At 36.5% G+C, this 23,838-nt stretch overlaps 1 protein-coding gene across 1 annotated transcript in view; it reads left to right on the top strand.

Moving 5' to 3' along the window:
• Positions 1-23,838, top strand: part of LOC134669865 (mucin-5AC) — a 178,464-nt gene that overhangs the window by 152,588 nt on the left and 2,038 nt on the right. The window contains exons 21-23 of the mRNA XM_063527483.1: positions 2,085-2,370; positions 22,894-23,112; positions 23,489-23,743. Coding sequence (XP_063383553.1) covers positions 2,085-2,370; positions 22,894-23,112; positions 23,489-23,743 — 760 coding nt within the window. The remainder of the gene's footprint in view (positions 1-2,084; positions 2,371-22,893; positions 23,113-23,488; positions 23,744-23,838) is intronic.

The raw sequence follows: 23,838 nt of genomic DNA, 5'->3' as shown, positions 1-23,838 counted from the left end.
AATAATTTAATAATTTCCTTAGTAACATTGATAATAAAGTAATAAAATAATAATTATTAAATTAACATTTTACATTAACTCCTTACAGTTGCAGAAATTTTATATAAAATCTAGACATGAATGGCTAATGTGTATACATTATAAATTATAACTTTATATTAATATAAGTTGATGACGCAACACAACATCACTTCCTTATCTATTAACAACTACTGATTTGTAAAGGCAAGGCCAAGCAAATAATATTGCTTGTCCTTCGTTTAGTAAAATCCACTTAACTATAGAATAGTCGAAAAAACAGCGTAGGTAATGGTGATTAACGTAGCTCAAAAATTTTGGATTAGGCACCTCTATCTACCTAGATATATAGGATTATGAATTTAACCAAACAGGTAGGTACAGAAACTTTTCGGGTATTTAAATATACGTTACATAAATTGTTATAAATTTATTGATATAATTAACTTTGTTCTTATTTAAAACTAGCGACCCGCCGCGGCTTCGCATGGGTTAACAAATTATACACCTAAACCTTCCTCAAGAAACACTATATTGATAGGTGAAAAACGCATGAAAATCCGTTTTTGAGTTTATCGCGAACAAACATACAAACAGACAAACGTATTTGTATTATTGCACTAAGTATTTAAATGTGTTTAATAGTTAAATAGGTCGAAAGTAAATTTAAATTGATCATTCAGCAAATACCTATACTTATATACTGTAAACAGTAACAGTATACTGTAATTATAACCGCGGGCTTCACCGCAAATCGCAGTTTCTACCCAACGGCTACTGTCACTATCATTAAATCTACCTCGTCAACTATGACTTGAAGCAAAGTTCTACTCATAATATTTTAACTACCTACCTATGCATATACCTTTGTTTAGAAATAACGGTAGTACACACGTCAGTAGAGTTAATAACGTTAATTCAACAACAAAATTTATAAACTATTACCTATTAAAATTATATATAAACTAAATAAAATAAATAAACAAAATAATAGTACATATAGTATATTGACTAGAAAAAAAAATACATTTGCCGATATGTTGAACGTTTACCCGTCGACGCTAATAAATGTGTACTTAAGGTAAATGCCCTAGTATTTGACAGCCCAGTTTCATTAGTTGACAGTCCGTTTGTCATCTCTATTGCTTGGAAATAGGATTGAAATCAACTATAAGAACTGTCCTGCACTGGGATATTTACACTAAGTAAGTATGTGAAATAATTTTGATTCACTTTTATCAAGCTTACATAATAGGATATTGAATTAAGGAATGTTGTTAAGATAACACACCCATTTGTAACGGTAACAGATTATATAGCAATTAACTTTATACATAACATTCCTAACGGTCATTGGGTGACCGCATTTATTCATTATATTAATGTTTTTTCTCCTATTGTAACCACAGTTAATTTAGATAAGTTAAGTAGAGATAACAAATCGAAAATGTGTATTAATAAAAACTTTAAAGTGAAAATTATTTCAAACCCGGGAGTTTTAAATTCAAGAGTATAATACTAATTCTACTGAAAATCGGGACGATTTAATTATAATGCTACAAACCTTCATTCTTACAAATATTGTGTAGCAATAAAACCATAAAATTGAAATTCCTAAAAAACGTGTAATTTACAATGAAACTGTCATACAAACTAATCTAAAATTAAATATTTAACAAAAAACAACACAAAAAGCACCAGGGTTACTCTCAGCACGCGATCGATTCCACTTATTTACATTTTTAACTTCCTTGTTAAATAATAACAGCCCACACTGCCATTATATTTTAGTTGATTGTAACCCTGAAGATTATTTGTTTTGAGTCCAAAAAGTTTGACTTGTTACCTCATGTCATAAAATTTTCTATGAAAAATTTCCGGTCCCACAATCGATTTTACTCCCTGCCTTAACCGCCTCTTGCCTGCCTCTATTAATTGTTTATTTTATTAAAGTGTGTTAATGTAGAGTCTCTATCTATCCTTTTTTTAATTCGTTTCGACTTTTCGAAGTCTACCAATATCTAATCCAAAAATTAAGGAAACTCACCATGATTTTTTGTCCACAGACCGCGAAATCCCGGCAGCCGTTCCTCCGGCGCACAAAAGCCACAGCTCCTCCAGACACCACGGACACCGACTCCGTCACCGAATCCATCGACAACGAGACCACCACAAACAAGTACACTCGACGGGGCAACTCCAAATTCAAGACACGAAAGGAACTCGCCCGCAAAGAAATCGCGAAGAAAAACGAAATTGAAAATGGAACGCGACGGCCATCTTTGAGCGCTGGCGCGGTGCGCAGTGAGCGCCCGCGCGGCTTCGTGCGCCGGCGGCTTGGAGGGGCGAACGGTGAGTCCGGTTTGATAGCTATGCGAGAGGCTGTGTGTTTGCGATTATGGTTTCTCTGTGCATTTCGCGTTTGAAGGGTTCCGTTTTGGATCGTCTCCGGTCGACTAGTTAGCATTTTCACTTCTAATAGCTAGAACTACTACTAACTAGCTAACTAGAACATAGGTACCTACTGTCTAATAGGGTACCGTTTATTTTACATGTCTTAACCACATGGAACTCGAGTAGGAAAATCTGCCTTTCAATCTTGACATCAGGAATGTACGATTTTTTATAAGCCTATCCATATTATGCTTGCGTAACTTAAACCTTTGTCAATAATCTTTGTATTGCGTAGAGGAGTTTAACTCGATCGAGTCAAAATCGAGAGAGATCGATTTTGTATGATGATTGTTGAAATTATCTTTTTCTTATCAAAACCGCAATTGAATTAGAATAAAAGAAAATGGCATTACATATACGTACAACCCTAGACCTGTTATCGGATAGATATATAGATCAATCAAATCATAACTTATCTTATTTTGACATGTGCAATGAGATGTATTAGATATCATACTTATTCGTGTGTAATTAAATAGCCAGTAGTTTCCTAATCACGTCTTAGTCACGCCAGTTAGTAGGGCACTATTAGTCAGTAATTGAAATTCAAGACCAGTGAGCGTTGAACCCAGCCCCATAGTTAACCGATCGCCGATAAGATTTCCCGTGGAAATCGTGACGTCATGAGGGCTGCGGTCAACTGATTGACTGTGGTTACTGTTTAGATTGAGTGGGCTACGGTGTATTAAGAGTTGAAATGAACTTACTAATCTTTCCATACGAAAATGTATTGGAGTAGTAGGTAAATCAATAACTACTTGAGTATTTAAATAGGGATAGCATTTTAGGAAATTGATCTAGCGAAGGGAATCACCATCTTTCTTTAGCTGCCATTAATACCTATGCAAATACAATACAAAATGTATATTTGGATTGGGACAGTGTGCAAATTATTAATATTTATATCGTCATATGATCGTCTAGAACACAATACATCCTTGAATAAACTCAAAACAAAACCAAATAAGTATTGCAATAAGTTTAATTTTTTGCTCGTATTACTGGCCACACCCGGTATAAGTTATACAATTTCTACCTACATATGTATAGGATAACAACATGCTTAGAAACGCACTGGTAAGGCGGCAAAGCACCTGCCTTACCTGTTATGCCTATAACAGGTACCTATACGTTAGAGCTCATCTTCGTTTTCAACTTTCCTCCGCCATTCATGTTTTGTCCGGTGTTTAGTCCTCAGGCGGTATGGTGACGTAAAGCACAGCACGACCGAGATGAAAGCCCGCACGGTTTCTCTGATGCGTAATGGTTATGTGACAGATTACTAGAACGCTTCAGTTTTAGGCCGGTTCCTCTATCTGTCGATATATAGTAGTGTACCCTATGATGGGCGTGGAACCAGTAATGGGACAAAAAACCACAAATCCTGTAAAATAAGTGTCTAAAAGTAGTTTATAAACACTGCCTGTATATTATCATAAATAAGAGTCCTAGAGCTGTTTCAGTTTGAATTTTTATTAAATTTGGTTGTTTTTTAAGAAATTGGCGTCAACCCAAAAGTTGTCGTGTCACTGAAAAAAAAATACCACTACGAATTCTTAACAACTTCGCTAAGAGAGGTGAGTTAATTTATTAAATTTTAATTAATTAATACTTGATGAAAACTAAAATGTGTTTTGTTAATTGCATTTACCATGAGATAAGGTATACAACATACTATGTTGTGAGTCCACAGATGTAAAAAAATAGTGGTATTTGGCCCAATCCCATTATAGGAGCTGTAAAACTGCATACCTCCTATAATGGGAAATTTACATAATGATGCTTGCCATGCCATCATTTCATGTTTAAACAATACAGAAGTAAAATGTAGTTACGAAATATGTCAACCAGGAGGTATGCTCGGACTTCGGATAAATTAATATCGTTTTTTAGTGTGGGTCAAATCTTGGTAGCCGAGTTTGAGCCACTTTCCCGTTTTCCGATTGAGTTGAAATTTTGTATTCGTAATTAAATATGCAAATCGGATGATAATGCAATATTATGATAACATGGACCAGATCTGATGACCTATTTCAATATTTTATACTGATAGAGTAGTGTCCATTACTGGGGGGCCCATTACTGGAGCTTTGGTGTCCATGACTGGAGAAAAATAGCATAGTTTTAATTTGTTAAGTATGTGGAAACTCATTGCAGTATCTTTGATACAACACGCCTGAAACATGAAAGACGGGTAGGACTTTCATCTTTCAAACGCTAAGCGGTAGACCATTCACATGTATTAGGGAAATATCACAAATACTCCAAATTCCCTCTTAAATGTCCCATGACTGGTGCTGTTACTATATCTACACTGTTACGTCGTTGCCTAAATCTAATGTTTAGTTAATTTAATTTTCATGTGTATTGTTTTTCTTGTGTCCTAGTATTTTCTGTTATTTTGTAGTTTCACAGTTCCTCGGTTTTACTGTAATGCTGTGTTACTTATTTCATCAAAAAAAAATTGAATAAATATGTAATTTGTTAAAACTTTTTGCAATCGACATAATCCGCCCTTAGTTAAATATCATTGATTGAACAAACATACTTACCTAATACTTAGAGGTAAAGTTAATAATGATTCGCAACCAATAAATATAAATGAAATATGAAATTGTCACCTCAAGTGGTTGACCGCCACGGTTTCAGCAACCTAGACATTTGGCATCACTCCTTATAAGGCGGGAGGTCGACGACATGTCGTCCCGACCGTATAAGTGCCGGCAATCTTTGAGGTGATTGTCTTCAATGAGCGTTGATAAATATTTAATGTTTCTAGATGAGCCAGCCTTGAAGTGTCGTTATAGTTATTGATTTTTAGCAGCATTAAGATAGAATCTTCCATAATATATTATAATTGTGGCATTAATTAGGTACTTAAAACTTTTGTTTTCATTAATAATACCTCCATTATCTAACTCCTAAAATAAAATACTTGCTCATTTTTGTCGGCAATATTTTATTCAATTTTGCACAAAATACCAATTCGCATGTCGGTATTTTGATTAATTCAATGTTTAATTAGCGTGGCTTTAAGTCATCCACTTTCGTGGATTCTATGTATTATCATGTACCTATTGTTATTTTTACAATATGTAATTACAATTATGACCTCATTCCATTCAAGGTCCCTTCCTGGAGCATTGTTTGTTTGAGGTACTTTTCCGGTAAATGCAAATATTTTCTTCGTTCACTCTTAATTGGTTCTTTCAAAACAAGAACAAGTAGATATTAGGTAGGTATTTTTATAGTTTTGCCTGGGCGCTTCTGCGCCAGTGTGTAATGATCAATTCAATTACTTAAATATAGCTTTCGAAATAATTCAGTTACAATAAATAGCAATTTATTTGCTTGATAATTATATAGATTAATTTCGATCAAGTGATCTGGACAATTAATATCCTGGTGAAAGTTGAAGTTAATTAATTAAATAATTTACTGTATTCAATTACACAAACGGGTCTACCGCGATATATTTTCATTATTTAAGGTAAACAATGAAATTATATCGCGGTAGACCCGTTTGTGTAATTGAATATGTGTACAAAACGCGAGAGTTTAAAGTGTTATAATTTACTGTAGTTACTATTTTTGCTGAAAACACAAGAGTACATATATGTCTGCTGTTTGTTTCTGTGTTGTGTATTTGACTCCAAGAATAAGCTATTATATCATCAATTTTCTCGTATATCGAATTCCCCTTTTCGGTGAGAGCCATTTCGATTTCGATTAGCCATACATCCAACTGTTGGTAGAAACTAATGGAACGGCTTCGGGTTTCTAATATTTGCAATGTTCTCACGCGAGGCTCGGTGTATGATATCAACCAGTTATTCCTTTTTGCGGCTACGAATGTTCACAGTTTATTTCTGATTTATGAAAGAGTATAAATTGGTATAATGTTGTCAATAATAGGTATTTACTCTTGCCTTTTTTTTTGACTGCTAGGATACTTTGGAGCCTTAACATGGGCAGACCGGTGGTAATTGTGTTTGTATAATTTTTAAGAAAAAAAAACCGACTTCTTTGGGGGCCGGTGAAAGATTATAGTAGATAGTACACTATGTAGAAAAGGAGGTAAAACCACCCATTTTTCTACTAGCATTTCGCTTCTGTAATGGCTCCTCTACAGGATGGGCCAACGCCGGCCACTCCAAGGGACGCAGCCATGCGGTAGAAAGAGATAGCAATATTACTTGCTCCCTCTAACGCATAAATGCGTCCCTTGGAGTGGCCGGCGTTGGCTCATCGTGTAGAGGAGCCATAAGGGTCGTAGTTCTAGCCTAACCTAACCCACTTCTCAGATAGCAGTTCGGTTCTGTGAGGATCGCAGTTCGAACCTAATCAAACCCACTTTTCAAGTAGCATTCCGTTTCTGTAAGGCTCGCAGTTTCAACCTAACCTAACCCTTGTTCGGTTCTGTGAGGATCGCAGTTCAAACCTAACCTAACCCACTTAATGGCGCATGCGGTGCGGTGTACGGGGGTTTAAGCGGGAGGGGTTAGTAAGATTGGCATCATCATACTTTATACCTACATTTTATGGTAGGTAATCATAGTGGTTTATTTAGTTAAGGTGGTGGTGGTGGTTAAGGTAGTGGTTTTCCGGGCCAAGGTCCGGGTCCGAGTCCGGGTCCGAGTCCGAGTCCGAGTCCGACTCCGAGTCCGGGTCCGAGTCCGGGTCCGAGTCCGGGTCCGAGTCCGAGTCCGAGTCCGAGTCCGAGTGCGGGTCCGAGTCCGGGTCCGAGCCCGGGTCCGAGTCCAGGTCCGAGTCCGGGTCCGAGTCCGAGTCCGGGTCCGAGTGGGTCCGAGTCCGGGTCCGAGGCCGGGTCCGTGTCCGTGTCCGGATCCCAGACCGGATTCGAGTCCGGGTCCGAGTCAGGATCCGAGTCCGGGTCCGAATCTGGATCCGAGTCCAGGTCCGGGTCCGGGTATGAGTCCGAGTCCGGGTCCCAGTCAAAATCGAAATTCGTAATCACCAGACGTGTACCATGCGTCGTTGAAGAGTTCTGTTCTGGTCATCATCAACAGTTCCACTTCATCAAATGCGACAGTTTTTAATGTAAATGCTTGATTTTATGATGAAAATACAGAAAATTCTATACGTATGCCTTTAAGATTTGAGGAGTTCCCTCGATTCCTTATGGATCCCATCATCAGAACTCGAGCTTGACAAAAGTGTGGCTTAAAAACTTAACTTGCTTAACGAACATAACGAAGAGGAAAAATCGCCAAACGTGAACTATGCGTCGTTGAAGAGTTCTGTTCTGATCATCATCAGCAGTTCCACTTCATCAAATGCGACAGTTTTTGATGAAAATGCTGGATTTTCTGATGTAAATACAAAAATCTCTATACGCATGCCTTTAAGATTTGAGGAGTTCCCTTGATTCCTCATGGATCCCATCATCAGAACTCGAGCTTGACAAAAATGTGGCTTAAAAACTTAACTTGCTTAACAAACATAACGAAGAGGACAAATCGCCAACCGTGAACTATGCGTCGTTGAAGAGTTCCGTTCTGATCATCATCAGCAGTTCCACTTCATCAAATGTCACTTTTTTGGATGTATATGCTTGATTCGTTGATAAAAAACCAAAAATCACTATGTGTATGCCTTTAAGATTTGAGGAGTTCCCTCGATTCCTCATGGATCCCATCATCAGAACTGGATTTTGACAAAAACGGGACCAATCTGTATGCATATACATTCAATCAAAAAAAGAATTTTGAAAATCGGTCCAGTAATGACGGAGTTATGGAGTAACAAACATAAAAAAAAATAAAAAAAATAAAAAAAAACATACAACCGAATTCATAACCTCCTTCTTTGAGATTTGGAAGTCGGTTAAAAATGTAGGTACATGGTAGGTGTACTCAAGGCTTCAGGCGCTATTAACTATTATATTAGGTAGGCATATTTTAGTCAGTCAGTCCTGATCTAACCTAAGCTAAACGAAACCTGACTCGGCAAACTCGAAGTAAGTTATATTTAAAATAGATTTTACTTACTACTTTTTGTTTTAAGTTCAGTCCTGTTTTAGCTGCAAAAACCTGTTCAGTTACTACCAATATTAAAATTACTTTAATCCAATTATGTAGATAAGTACGAAGTACGAACATCACGAACAAAAAATAAATTTGCATACAAAGAGATATAAACCATTCTTGTTATTACCGTACTATTAAGTTTAATTTTTCTTACTTATTCACTTACAATAATCTGTTAAATCGTATCACGCAAATCGTGGGGCAATAAAAACATTAACTTTTCACGGTCGGGTCAATTTGCACGGGTTGCCAATATGCAAAAACAATAGAGTTACAACAACTCGCATGATTCGCGATATAAATAAATAAATAAATATTATAGGACATTCTTACACAGATTGACTGTCCCACAGTAAGCTCAAGAAGGCTTGTGTTGTGGGTACTCAGACAACGATATATATAATATATACAAATACTTAAATACATAGAAAACACCCATGACTCAGGAACAAATATCTGTATCATCATACAAATGAATGCCCTTACTGGGATTCGAACCCAGGACCATGTGCTTCGCAGGCAGGGTCACTACCCACTAGGCCAGACCGGTCGTCAAAAGCGATATATTTTGAAATTATGAAGTATTTATATATACCATTATTTCATGCAAAAGTGCGTTACATGTAGATAGGCCGAAGCTAATGTGAATCATCTTAAAATGAACTATCCTCTGAAGACTTTATATGCATTACAATGTACTAGTTTCATAACAATATGCTGTAACTGTAGGTGATAGACTCATTGATAAATATACTACGAGTAGATATACACAATGACTAATTTGATTGCACCAGATCGAATTAATTCTAGAATGCAATTTATTAGGCTATTATATTAATTAACAGGAAACTAGTACTCATTATGAACACGTTTCGAATATTTAGTTACAAATTTTCATTCATATCCTAGGTTCAATAATGATCGATTCCATTCATCTAAGTATAATTTGCTAAATGCTCCAATAAAAAGTACAAATCAAACGCAATATCATTCAAACTACCTATTATCATATAATCAAAAGATTGACGTTTATATGTTGCATATTACTTCCTACAAAACAAACTAATCCGATCGAATTCGATGATAAATCATGCATACACACCTGCAAGTTGTGTACCTATGAATATTTATAAACCACTCTCCGTTTTCGATCACTAATGATCACTTCTTACGTACGTACCTATTTAATGTTATACAATATTTTAATTATGCTAAGTATCACTTCTTATCACACTTGCTCATAAATGATTATACTACCAGGGACACAGCGAGTAATGGCTTAGGCTTAGGTATATCATTTCCTAGCAAATAATGATGTACCTACACTATTCTTTACCACTGTTTTTAAAGTACCTACAGTAAATACGAGTACAACAGTACAACTAATAAAAACCGGGCAAGTGCGAGTCGGACTCGCGCACGAAGGGCTCCGTATCATAATGCAAAAAAAAAAACAAAATAAAAGCAAAAAAAGAAAACGGTCACCCATCCAAGTACTGACCACTCCCGATGTTGCTTAACTTTGGTCAAAAATCACGTTTGTTGTATGGGAGCCCCATTTAAATCTTTATTTTATTCTGTTTTTAGTATTTGTTGTTATAGCGGCAACAGAAATACATCATCTGTGAAAATTTCAACTGTCTAGCTATCACGGTTCGTGAGATACAGCCTGAGTGCCTACCGCGAACCACGTTCGACGTGTTGTCTCTCTGTCACACTTGTAAATTAGTACGTTAGTGTGACAGGGAGGCAACACGTCGAACGTGGTTCGCGGTAGGCGCTCTGGTGACAGACGGACGGACGGACGGACGGACGGACAGCGAAGTCTTAGTAATAGGGTCCCGTTTTACCCTTTGGGTACGGAACCCTAATAAATAGGTAGGTACAGTGACGTTCAAAAGTACATGGATACATGTCAACCGTAATGCCTTAATATTATGGTTGAAACATCTCCGTGCACTTTGGAACACCCATTGTACATAAATTTCATTCAAATTATTAGTCGTGCTACCATAAAAGAAATTTCATGCATCATGGAATATAATAGTCTAATTTAAAAGTTTATGACAACACGCTTCGGCTCTACACAAACTAATCACCCTGCATTATTCTCGTTTTGCGTGTTCGATTCGCTCATATTTGACGTAACTACGGGCCTTATTCTCAATGTTTCATTATAATGTGAAAATTATATTAAATATTAATTCTCCGATTTTCGTAACTCATAATATTATCTACTCACGTATTTTTCACGAGAACTTAGGTCTCCATATTCAAATACAAAATACATATATAAAGATAAAAATAATAAATATACAGTAATCACAATATTGCGAAACGGCTAAAAGCCTATTTTGCGAAAGGGCTATGTGCGAAACTGCCGGCCTAGCCAAGGTTACAATCGCTATCGCTTCGACAACGAAAAGCATTATGCCTCTCTATCACTCTTCCATATTAGGGTGACAGTGACAGTTGCGTTTCGATCGCTACGAAGCGTAAGCGATTGGCGTCTTGGCTACGCGGCCTGTATTCTTAATTTACAGGATCAAAAGATTGCCCTGCCAATTAGTACCATCTATGCACCGGAATCTACGATTCCAAACCAAAACCAAATAAGTAGTTGTGTTATACACAAGAAATGATAGTTCATTTTCCAAAAGCAAGAAAGTTAAAAAAATCTCACATAAAACTTATAAAATGGCACTCCGGTACTGTTATTAAATATCCGTTTCCGAATATAGTCTTATAACAGAGGAGCCGGTGAATTACGTTCGGCGTCTCTGGAGAAAGTTCTGGGTCAACACTCAACACTCACTGCCACCGCGTTGCGTCACGTGAGAACATAACAACAAACAACGGTCTTTGTGGCGAGTCTGCGATAACGGTAATTCAATTAAAAGGCGATAGATTGTTGCCGTTTTGTGGGAATTGATGAGTGAATTGTGGGAAAGTGTAGGTACTATGACGACGGAAAAAATATGCGAGATTATGACAAGCTATACATACTCTGGGTCTCTAAAGGTTTGAAATACTTTTAGTACCTACTCCGTACGCCAAACGAAATGTAACTTAGAGGATATAACCAACGGAGACGCCATGTCTAAAATTTTTGGTACAAAATAGTCTGCCGTTTTTTGCGGGGGAGGGGCACATCAAATGTATGGGTACGTCATGTCAGATAAACGTCAGTCCATACATATGGTTGACATGTGGTTGACCATTGGCCGCCTATTTTCGACAGAGGGGAACGCCTGTTAATGGCGGCTCCATTGTTAATTACTCCGAGAAATGTAAAAATGTATCGGGATGACAGAGATGCTACGAAAAGTCACGTGAGTATTAGAGCGTTTTCACATTGCCCATTCCGATATCAAGATAACAATTGTTTTAATTTTTAGTTTTAGTTATTTTAATTGTAGTTAGTTTTAGTTTTATATTCCTATTTATGTCTTATAGTAATTTATGTAATTTAATATTTTGTTGAAATATATATCTAAAATTGTTATCTTGGCTAGGCACTCAATTTCTATCTGTAACAATAAACTACATATATCACTCTGGTTTAACCGGTTTGTTTACAGCTTTAGTCTTAACCTAACATAAGCAGTCATCTTCCTCTGATGCGCGGTGAAAGCGCGCGGTCAAGTGTATCGGAGATCTGCGCTTTCATAGTCGCGAAACGAGATGCAATGGTCTGTCGATTTGTAAAACCTAGTTTTTTCTTAACTGAGCGCTCGGCTAATAGGAGCCATCATTATGTAACCACTATAATTAAAGATCGGAGCTCTTTTGGTGCACTAAATCACTGAATCAGATTTATATCGAATCAAGTTTTATTGTACAGTCGCCGTCAGATATATCGGAGCGGCCAAGGTGTTCACAATATCTGAACACGCACTCTAACGCCCTGACAATATAGGCGTGTTCAGATATTTGTGAGCACCTCGGCCGCTCCGATATATCTGATGGCGACTGTAGGTAAAGTGTTCTCAAAATGTGACACTGTGGAAATAAAAGACGTTTGATAGAAGATAATAATAATGATATGTATTTTTCACGTTTTCAGGTAAGAACAATAGGATATTACACAAAATATAAAGTGTCCGCTAAAATCTACCATACATGTACAAATAATTGCTTACAAAGTACCTAAGTCTTAAAATATCCTAAACTGATATTTACAATCATGCAATAAAATTAAAAAAAATACAAATTACAATTGATAAATGTTGAAGTGCAGTTAAACTTTTAAAGCGGTGCCACTATTTGAGAAGCAGAACGCAAATATATTATACATTATGAAAAGAAATGAAGAGGTTTCCTTTCTGAGAGCGTAACATCGCGACCTATACTTCGTTTTTTTTAGCATTAGAAATTAGGTAAATATCAAGATTGTTTAAAAAGCGTTTTACAATTAAGACATGCCAAGATCGCTTACCTTCTTGCAAGTTCTTTCTAATGCTAAAAAAAACAAATTATACGGTTTATTCATTGCAAGTCATTTGTATCAAATCATCTCTCCACTTCCTCTGTTCCTAAAGACAGTTTCGAAAGGTTTCCAACACAATAAAATCACGCACTCATTAAACATAATATATTCCCACGACGGTGTCGCCAACACGCCATGGTCATCATAACCCACCATTGGGCAATACGCGAAATTTCGCCACCCGCCCTACGCGTGGGAAATTCGCCCATTTTCTTAATGAAATAAGCCCTATTACTGCGTCTCACGCGTTGTCGTAACGCCGTTTTCGATCTGGATCTGGGAAACGGAGTTCTAATCGACGCTTTGTTGTTTTATCTAAAGCATCCCTAATCGCGTGTAAAATGTAGCTGGTATTTAGAACAAGTGCAAGTCTTGCGTTATTGTGCTTGATGAGGTGTATTTTTTCGATAAATTAATTACATCAGTAATAAATAGAATGTAGAAATAATGCAACATAATATTTACCACGAATACAGACAGCTTTGATGCATATATTATGCAGATAAGTCTAGTAGAGTAGTAGTCTTGTAGAGAATGCTTTTGGCATTAAGTCCGACTTTTGTACGATAAGTTTTCTTTTGTGCAATAAAGTTTAAATAAATAAATAAATAAGTCTAGTCTCATTAACAGGCAAATTACCACCACGAATTCCTTCTCATAAATCGGGTGCAAGCCATTTCTATGTATTCTACTCTAAAGAGCGGCAACTCGAAGCCCGAAAGCCCTATGCTTTTTTCTATAGAAAGTTATTTTTCTCAAGTCCTATTCTTATCAATCTGTCAAGCTAATTTACACACCTCTATAACTATACAGGGTGGCCAAAAATAACTGCATTCCCGTTGCCAGGAAGGTTCTGGGATTATGCTGAGTAACTTTTACTATGGGACCAACCCCGAAATCGCGAAAAAAATGTTGGCTGTTTCATACATTTTGGCTGGTCCATTTTCTATGGGAGGGTAATTCTTTTTTCTCAATTTCGGGGTTGGTCCCATAGTAAAAGTTACTCAGTATAACGCTAAAACCTCCCTGGCGACGAGAATGCAGTTATTTGTTAGCCACCGTGTATAACTAAATTATACAACACTGAACTACAACAATAAACAGTGTGAATAAGATCGTGTTAGCAATGGAACACGAGATTGTAATCGCTTTCGCTCGACAGCGACACTTCCATTGTCAGTTCGTCTCAGCGCCGTTAAAAATACACTTTATCTAAACATGAATCTACGGCAAACAAGAACCTGTCAGAGCGGAAATCCGGCTCGAAGGACCATGTAGATCGTTGTATAATTTACATGTTATATGTAAAGGAAATTTGAATGACAATTTAGCAGCTGCAGCTTGGATTGGCGGTAAAGCCATCCGCTTCAACTAGTTGTAACTACTCAACTTAGCACAGGTATTTTAACCTCCTAAGTCCCTGCTTACAATTTTTTGTACATATTCCAAAATCTACTTTTAACTTTAATTGTGTAACTAAGGGTTCCAATTTATAAAACAGAACAATTGCTTCTGGATCTCAGGAGGTTAATTAGAAGGATTTAGATCGATATCGACAGATAGAATGCTGTTTATTGGACTCCTTAATAGATAAAAGAAACAGTAAAGAAAAAAAAAACAATTTATTAAAGATAAGACAAACAAAACAAACCATCATCATCATCCTGTCCTGGCCGGTTTCGGCCACAGCGACTGGGATTTGTACTAGTTAGTGAGAGCGACGATCGTGAGCTCTCAGGTGGCAAGAGAAGAGAGTAGACAATCAGTTAAGGTTAGTCAAAAAGAAGTGTTACAAAATCATTTATGAAACCCACTGCAGTACAGCACGTTCATCGTTAATAAACACACACATTAAATTTAAAGTACGTAATTGAAAACGGCTCCTAATTTCGAGATAGGTAAAATAATGTTTCACTAAGTACCCGTCAAAATTAAACGTTTCAGCTTTAGATAATGTGATATTACTCGTACTATTAAACCGATTCAGTTTGTCTAAGCTTGATCTCGCTTTCAAGACGTATGTCGATCATTAAATAGGTATTTCAATGTTAGTTATTAAACCTCTCCCATTGCATTACAAATGTTAATTACGATCAGCGCGCTCCCACGTCAAAACAAATCGATTGTGAAACGATGGAGAAATGATCCGATTAATCGCTGAGAACACTATTGATCTCGTTCTACACACTTTGTGCTCGTTATACTTGTGGGCCAACACTTATGTAAGGTTTTTATCCGTTTGGAAATAAACACTGACTGATTAATGTTTAAGCAGATAGTGGACGAATTGGACGATCGCATCGCCATACAAATCATAATCATTTATTTATTTACAGACAGCAATGATCCACACAGTACTAGCTATACATAATATTACACACAACACAAATTATATTAACGTAAGATTAAAATATACATTACAATAAAAATTAAATTAAAATTAGTTATAAATCAAATAAAAATTACATTAAAATCCGCTATTCAATTACCTACTCTACTGCCCCTAATAGTTTCCTCTCTGGACATTGACATTATTTAAAATGTTTTAACACAAGATTATGTATATTAACCAGAGCTATGCCCCTTCGTTGGACTTATTTCGATTTTTTTCATTATTATCAGAAAAACACATAAAAAAAATACAAACAAATTTTTGGAAGCTCCTTACCGTGTTACTTGCTAGGTCTATTTCTGTAGAATTTTCCCATGATATTTATTTATGTTCAACAATTTGAAAATAAATACTGATGAAGAAACCACATATCTTTATTTAACAGGTTCTTTTGATGATAAACTAGTTATAATTAACAATTGGGTACAAAGTGGATCAGTGAACATTCAGTAAACAATCATATCCGATGTTACATAAACCAGAAATACGTGAATACACTTAAGTACAATGGACTAGGTTATTCGGTCACAGACAGCGCTCTTTTATGAACTCAATCACAAGTCTAATCTACCTATAGTCTGTATCTTTAGGCTTTATCTGTTAGGTTTAAATAAAAGTAAACAAACAATTTTGTATATTTTCGGGTAGTTATAACATTTATTTGACGACCGGTCTGGCCTAGTGGGTAGTGACCCTGCCTGCTAAGCCGATGGTCCTGGGTTCGAATCCCAGTAAGGGCATTTATTTGTGTGATGAACACTAATATTTGTTCCTGAGTCATGGGTGTTTTCTATGTATATAAGTATGTATTTATCTATATAAGTATATATATCGTCGCCTAGCACCCATAGTACAAGCTTTGCTTAGTTTGGGGCTAGGTTGATCTGTGTAAGATGTCCCCAATATTTATTTATTTATTTATTTATTTATTGGTTAACCAACCAAATACAAAACCGCCTGGATCAGTCACTGAAAGACTTGACTTTAACCTACTTTATTTGATCATGTATTGTTTTCATCTACCCTCAACTGGCTTAAGGAGCCATTTTAGGGTAGATTTTGTTTACATTTATTTAAATACCTAAAGATACAGAGTATAATAAGCAACAAAAGTACCCTCTACCGAATAAATCGGATAACGGAGAGCAAAGTCTTCTTTTCTGTTTGGTAACTTAACTTTTTTGTATGTCCATAGCGCACAACGATTGCCGAATAAAGCAATGGACCATCTCAAATAAAAAACTTACAATTAGGTTACCTGCCTTAATTAGATACGTACCTAGCAATGCACGCACGAGAACTTTCCAAAGTTGCGAAACTTTCCACATGAGAAATTCTCGGTAACTTCTGAGAATGTTCTCGAGAACGAGAATTTATTTATTTATCGTAGTTTATACCATGAATATTCATGATAGTTTAGGTGTAGTCCTTACCCCCAGAAAATTCCGACTTTTGGTCGTCCGCTTCCGGTCAGAAAAATGTATGACGGCCCGGCGTCAGACTTAGGTGGGGGGTGCTCGACCAAATATCATAGAGGGACCCTGGCAGTTTTTGACGCCGCCATTTTTTTTCAATATGGCCGACTTTTTTTTTTAAACTTTTTTAATTTTGTCCTAGCGCGCTGAAATTTTGGTCACGGAATCTCGGGATCTCCTAGAAACCTATGAAAAATTTTATTTTGAAAAAATGCTACAATTGCGGGAAAACTGGCCACTTTTATTTTGTATGGCAACTTTTAAACGGTGCGTGATAGGTGGGGGGTGCGCGACCAAATGTCATAGAGGGCCCCGAGACAAAACAAACTGCATTAAAAAAAATCAAAAAGGCCGACTTTTTTTTTTAATTTTTTCATGTTGGTCCGAGCGCGCTGTGATTTGGCATGGCGGGAGATAGAGGCCTCTAGATTCTAATGAAACAAAAACAAATTTTTGGAAAAAATTGTCGAAAGTCGATATGTTCTCTGATATACAGTGAGAATTTAAGCAACTTATTGGTAAATTTATCACATCAACCAAATAGCTAACTGTAATAGACAATAATATATGCATAATAACATTTAGTTTTAAGCTATGCCTATTTAAACTTTATTTCAAGTATATTCTCTAGTTTAAACAATAATTTCCATGTTGCAGGAATGTTCTGAGAACATTCTCGAGAACGTTTCCGCTTTTTGGGAATGTTCTGCAATTTGTTCATTGCTATACGTACCTGTCGTTCCGAAAGCGGAAACATCATTACAAAGTCTCAATCCGTCATACTTATTGTTCTAGACGTTTCAACCATTCAAACCATACATTAGGTATGTTAGTTAATACTAACAATGGTATCGCTCCAAATATACTATAAGGCATTCTTCACATTTGGTACGGATCCAAGCTGCCTAGCCAAGATGCCAATCGTTTGCACCACAGCGAACGAAAGTCTCTCCGTCGCACTTAAATGAAAGAATGATAGAGACATTACCGTTTCGTTCGTACGGCGCAAACGACTGGTATTTTGGCTAGGTCCTCTGGTGTGCTAGCGAGACACTACTATCTATGCATAGCGCGGTCTCGCTCATACACCGGAGCGTCGTGCGGATCCGCAACAGTGTGATAACCTCTTGGTCCATAATTACCGGCCAGTTAGCGATGCCTTGTGGAACTTCCGCCCGTTTCACGGGTGCTCGAGAATGGACAATGGTGTATGGATGTGTGCATTGCATTGTATCGATAGTATATCGACGTTAATTAGCAAACTCGATTATGATTCCTTTGCTAATATCAAGACAAACAGCACTTTCACTACAATTATTTTTGATGTCTTAAAAGGTACCCTTTCAAGCAGGAAAGCTAGGCCGTATATGGTTATGCGCTAATATGGTTCTGTATTTTTTTATAATAGATACTGTTGATGGAAATGCCACGTGAATATCTGAACTAGTTACAATTACATACAGAATAAAGAGCAAGAAATAATATCATACAATTTGTAAATTAACTCTAAAGCTTCCACACCGTACAACAAAATGGTTAAGAAGAGTAAGACTAACTTTAAAAAAAAAAGACAAATCAAACGACGTCTTATAATATTCAAACCTTCTGGATTTCGAACATGCCATCTATAGAAATATACATTAAATATGCCTTTAACAAGAAATAGAAATAGTCCTTCTTCGTCAATTGGTGGAGGTAGAAAACTATTGTCCGTTTGCAACATGCAATGAAATTATGAAACTTAAAAGCGGTTTCAATACCCTCTAGCCTGTTCTAAGACAGCATGTCAACCCGTTCATTTATGAACATTGTCTCCGTTATATCATTAATCAAACGAATGCTATTTGTCACGTCGCCGAGTTGCTCAATGTTTGCTGTATAAACGTTGGCAATGCTAAGTAAGTTGCACTCTAATGACCTATGAGTATGCAATCTTCCTCGTTTCGTTCGTTTCGTCCGAGCCTTTATACTTGCTCCATTAAGGTTTTCTGCGTCATCCGAATGTGTCTGAATCTACAACAATGTGAGCCTTTATCACCTACCTACTTAGCATCAATCGTAACTAAAGGAAATTAAAACGCTACCAATGTCGAGCTCCATCACCCGGCACCAGTGAACGCATATATTTAGTATGGAAACCGCCTTTAGGAACATTACCGTTCAAATTCTCGGGCCAAATTAGCACACACACACAATTACGCCTACATTCAAATAGGACGACGCGTTTACAGAGCCTGTAATCAAAGCTGGTAAACAAAATAAGAGTCATCTTTATTACTCTAATGGTACATAGCTAAGTGTAGATGAAATGCATATAATGTCAATAACTACCAATCAGCGACATTAATCCGCTAATAACCTTCTTGCTGTACGTACTGGCCGCTTAGAGTTCGCGGTTCATATTTGATTAGAATATGACTTGGACAGGGATAGGTTTATGCCATACAGTGAAGAACCAGTCAAATAATTCACGTATAATAATTTAATGCAGATTAAAAGATAACTAGTTAAAATGTTGTTATGACATGACAGACTAACTCAACATAAGTAAATATATATCATTGTTGTATAAATGTATTCCGCTATAATAAGTATTTTGTATATTTTATTATCTATCTGTATGGCAGTGCGAAGTCACGTTCAGGTATAGTCTGTCCGTTTTTCTAAGATCAAGTACGCCACAGTAAATGTATGGCGAACTTGATCTTAGAAATCGGACTGGCTATACAGTCTGCAAAATTTACATGGGTACAAGAATCGGGTCAAAAATATTTGAACAGGCGGAGTCACAATAAATCCCCACTTTCAGTTCAGAATATTTTATATGTATATACCCGGTCAAGCAAGTTTGTCAGTAGAATAAGGTGCAAAATGAAAATTTTGTATGGGACCACAGCCGTTCGCGCGCTTACATTTTCTAAATTTGCCGCTTTTTTCTGTGTGCATTTGTTAAATTAATTCAGTTAAAGCATGATAGGAAAAATGTATCTACATATAGGAGACCGGGTATGATTATCTCACGGGTTATATCTCATGAATAGAACATATTCTAGATGGTTTACTAACGAATGGCCCAAAAACGTTTCCCAAAGTATCACATCCCAAACTATGTTTCCCAAATTATCATTTCCCAAAAAAATGTTCGGCAAAACAACTTATCGCATATTTTCAGTTAGCAATAGTCTTTTTTGGCAAGTTATTGTTTAGCAAATAATTACTTGGACAAGTTTCATTTTACCAAATATTATTTAGTCAAATGTATCATTAAGCATAACTTACATGTCCCAAAATATTGCATGGCATACAATTTACATAGGTACCAATAGAGAGGAGGCTGCGGAATTTATTTGTCTGGTATTTAGCTGATCATTACATATATGTACATAGTAAAATGTAACGACAAAAAAAACATTCCTCTATAATATGTAGTAAATGATCACTAAAATTAAAACTCCATTTTAATATAAAATGATAACCAAATTTGTTACATCTTGCTATTCTATTAAAGCAAATAACACCAAAGTAATAATTGTAACCCAAAAATTGTAAATAACTACCAATTTTTAAACCACATTTTAGTCAAAAAGACATGCAATTTTTTTTACATCTCGTTATTCTATTAAATTAATTAATCCACTTCGATGACCTTTTTCTAGTACACAGTATTTCGTTTCTGTATGGACGGCAGTTCTAACCTAACCCACTTTTCTAATAGCATTTCGATTCTGTGAGGGTCACAGTTCTAACCTAACCCACTTTTCTGATAGTGGTTCCGTTTTGTGAGGATCGCAGTTCAAACCTAACCCAACCCACCCAAATTACGTAGAATTTAACGTACCTATATTAACATAACAAAAATTACTTTAAATAGATATGCTTATTTGTCAAATTTGCGAAGTGACAATTTTGACCAAACATCTTTTTGGAATATAATCATCAACTGAAAAATAATAAATAATTATAATTATAATTTAATTTGTTCAAATACTTCATTGTAATATAATCATCATTCTCTTGTCCTTGTTCCATTCACTTGGGGTCGGCGCAGCATGTCTTTTTGGAATATAATATTAGACAATAAAAAACGTTTGCTAAATAAGTTTTTGTCCTAATAACATTTGACAAAGTAAAATCATGCCAAATGATAATTTGACCAAATAAATTATATGCGAAGTGTAACTTTGCTAAAGGTGTCTTTGGGAAATGAAACTATTGCGATAAGTTTGTTGGGAAGTGAAATTTGGCGAAATGTATTTGGCCCAAACGAAAGTACACCATTCTAGATATCTTGCCAGGCATCCACTCAATTTCATGTCTCTCTAATTGGACGCTTTTTTCCATAGTTCTCTGCGAATAGCATCTTGTGGGAATCTGAATGGAAAGTAATGTAAAATGGCAATACCAAATTTGATTATTAATTTGAAATAACTAGGTAGTTTTTTTATAGCTCCATCTCATGAAATAAAAAAGGAAAATACAAATCTGTAAGAAGGAATTTATTTATAATTATATAGAAAATACCTAAACCAAACACAAGTTAATAAAATAGTCTGCTTCATTTGGCATAACACCATCCCTATTATCCTCGCAATTTAAAAAGTCGTATGTTGTTATGAAAGTCGTATGCAGTTGTTACGTTTTAGCTTAGCACGGTAGTATTGAAAACAAATCGTCATGTTTTTTCCAAATTTTACTGGAGTTATCTGTTTACTACAAGTGAAAAGTGATTCCATTGTCCTTGGTATGAACTAAAATAACTTCTGCACCACTTCACGACACATGAATATATTTTTATTACAAAAACGTTGTTTTTATAAATCAATTTAGCCATTTGTCACTGACTGTCATCTCGGTCGCGTACTGAGATTGCCAATCGAGCAGTTTGTAAGTACCGCCTATCGCGGGGTAGTTTGCGTTGGGTCATAATTGAGCGGACAGAATACTTCCATGTATATCATTTCGCTGCCCGGCACATGGAAATGGTGGGAAACGCTCTTGAGTAGTTAACGGATCTTTCCTAAGGGGTAATTGCACAAAAGATCCCTATGGGTCGTAGTGTATCCGCCAGGGCCCCCGAAAACCATTAGATAAGATAGCATCAATTGTAAAGTCAGGTCTGCAAGTCCTAACAAAAGGGCCTACAATAATTACGCCAACATGTTTTTTTATACTACATCTTGATAGAACAATAAAAAAATACTAGCACTAATCCTTGCACAATAACTTGTCACGTAGAAGGACCTATTCACGTTTTTGTCTATTGAGTAAAAGAGAAATTTACTCTGTAGGTACGTATAATATACAAGGTACAGTTTAGGATAATGGATCTATACCTATTTAACCAAGTGCTTTTCGTAGTAAGATCCTCCAAGGTACTCGTACCTACCTATAAAGACTCGAAAGCAAATAGACATGAAGATCTACCTCATATACATACAAAAGATTAATTCTATTCAGTCTTATGATCCGGCGTGATATGTGTTCATCTGACAATTAACATGTAGGTTAATGCCGAATAACAAACAAGTATTCAGAGCTTTCAATGTCAAGGTGTATAACGCAATAAAAATGCGGATTGTGCCGCATAATACACCTACGTTATTAGTCATGTGGACGTGCTTACAAGCTTAAATGATTCATTACATTTATGATTGTGTTACAAAAACAAGCTTAAAGTTTAATGGGGCGAATTAAAAAGGGCAGAGATATATTTTTGTGCCTAAAGAAGATAGATACATAATTAAATGTTATTTAGCATAGATTTTAACGGTAGTCGGCCGGATAAATCCAGATCTGTATATATTAGGTACCTCATTACCCTAAGATGATGATGAAATCTACCCGGTGGTAGATTTTTTAACTCTTTTCCCCAATGGCTAGATTGCTGCACAATATGTATTTGCCTGTGGTTGTCGGGGTGACTTTATGAATACTCGGTTTTTTAAATGTCCCATACGAACATTATTGCTAAGCCAGATTTGCTTAAAACTAAAATTACTCTTTCTCTACCATTAGCTACTTCAACGACGCCATCCCCGTCATCTCAAGCATCGCCATCATCACCATCTGCTTCCTCGTCGCCAACCACCTCCGCCCCAACGTCTCGCCGACCATTCCGTATCGCCAGCCGCCGTCGCCCGTCCACCAAGTCGTCACTCTCGACTACGTCGACCACGCAAGCCTCAACAGCGGGCCTGGCTAGCGAGGAGTCGCTACAGGACATCGGAGATACTGGTACGGCTTTTAGGGTTTTTCAGTAGAATCAGATGTGACACTGACAGTTTTTTTATTGGACTGCTCGATACAAAACCAGTAGGACATAAATTAAGGGGCGTCTGCTGAGGAGCCATAAGCTAAAGAGTCTAGTAAAGATGCATCCCAAATTGTTTAAACCAGAAATTCTGTATCATTTCACAAGTCTTTCTTTGTCTTTGTGACATGAAAAAAAAATCGGTTGGGGTTGATCGTACAATTCCTTGAATTATTTTGTTGGACTTTCGTTACCTTCAATGATTTTTCACAATATGTAGTTTCTAAAATATGTAACTACTATAAGTGCTCCACAGCTACATCCGACTAGACCCGTTCTCAATAGCTTTTAATTTCGCAGATTCGATCGAAGATCCAGCGCTCACACCGAGATACGTTCCGAAAACAACTGTGAAAATCCAAAAACGACCGCTCGTTAATCTCAAAGACGAAACGAGAGACCAGAACCCGTCTGCGACCAACGAACAAGAACCAAAGAGACACAGCAAGAAGTACAGCGCCAGCATAAAACAGAATCAGCTAGATGAGCTGAAGAAACCCAAGAGCCAAGAGGACACGAGTGATACGACTACTTTGGGCTCCACTACGGTTGAAGGTAAACTATTAGTAGTACAAATTCTTATCTTCAAGTAACCCTACTTGAAGATCCGGCTGTAAGCAGGGAAATTGACATGCATGTAGCTTTTATGG

Source organism: Cydia fagiglandana, chromosome 13 (assembly GCF_963556715.1).
Source record: "Cydia fagiglandana chromosome 13, ilCydFagi1.1, whole genome shotgun sequence".
In the NCBI taxonomy this organism is placed as follows: Eukaryota; Metazoa; Arthropoda; class Insecta; order Lepidoptera; family Tortricidae; genus Cydia; species Cydia fagiglandana.
This window is presented reverse-complemented; position numbering and strand designations above follow the sequence as displayed.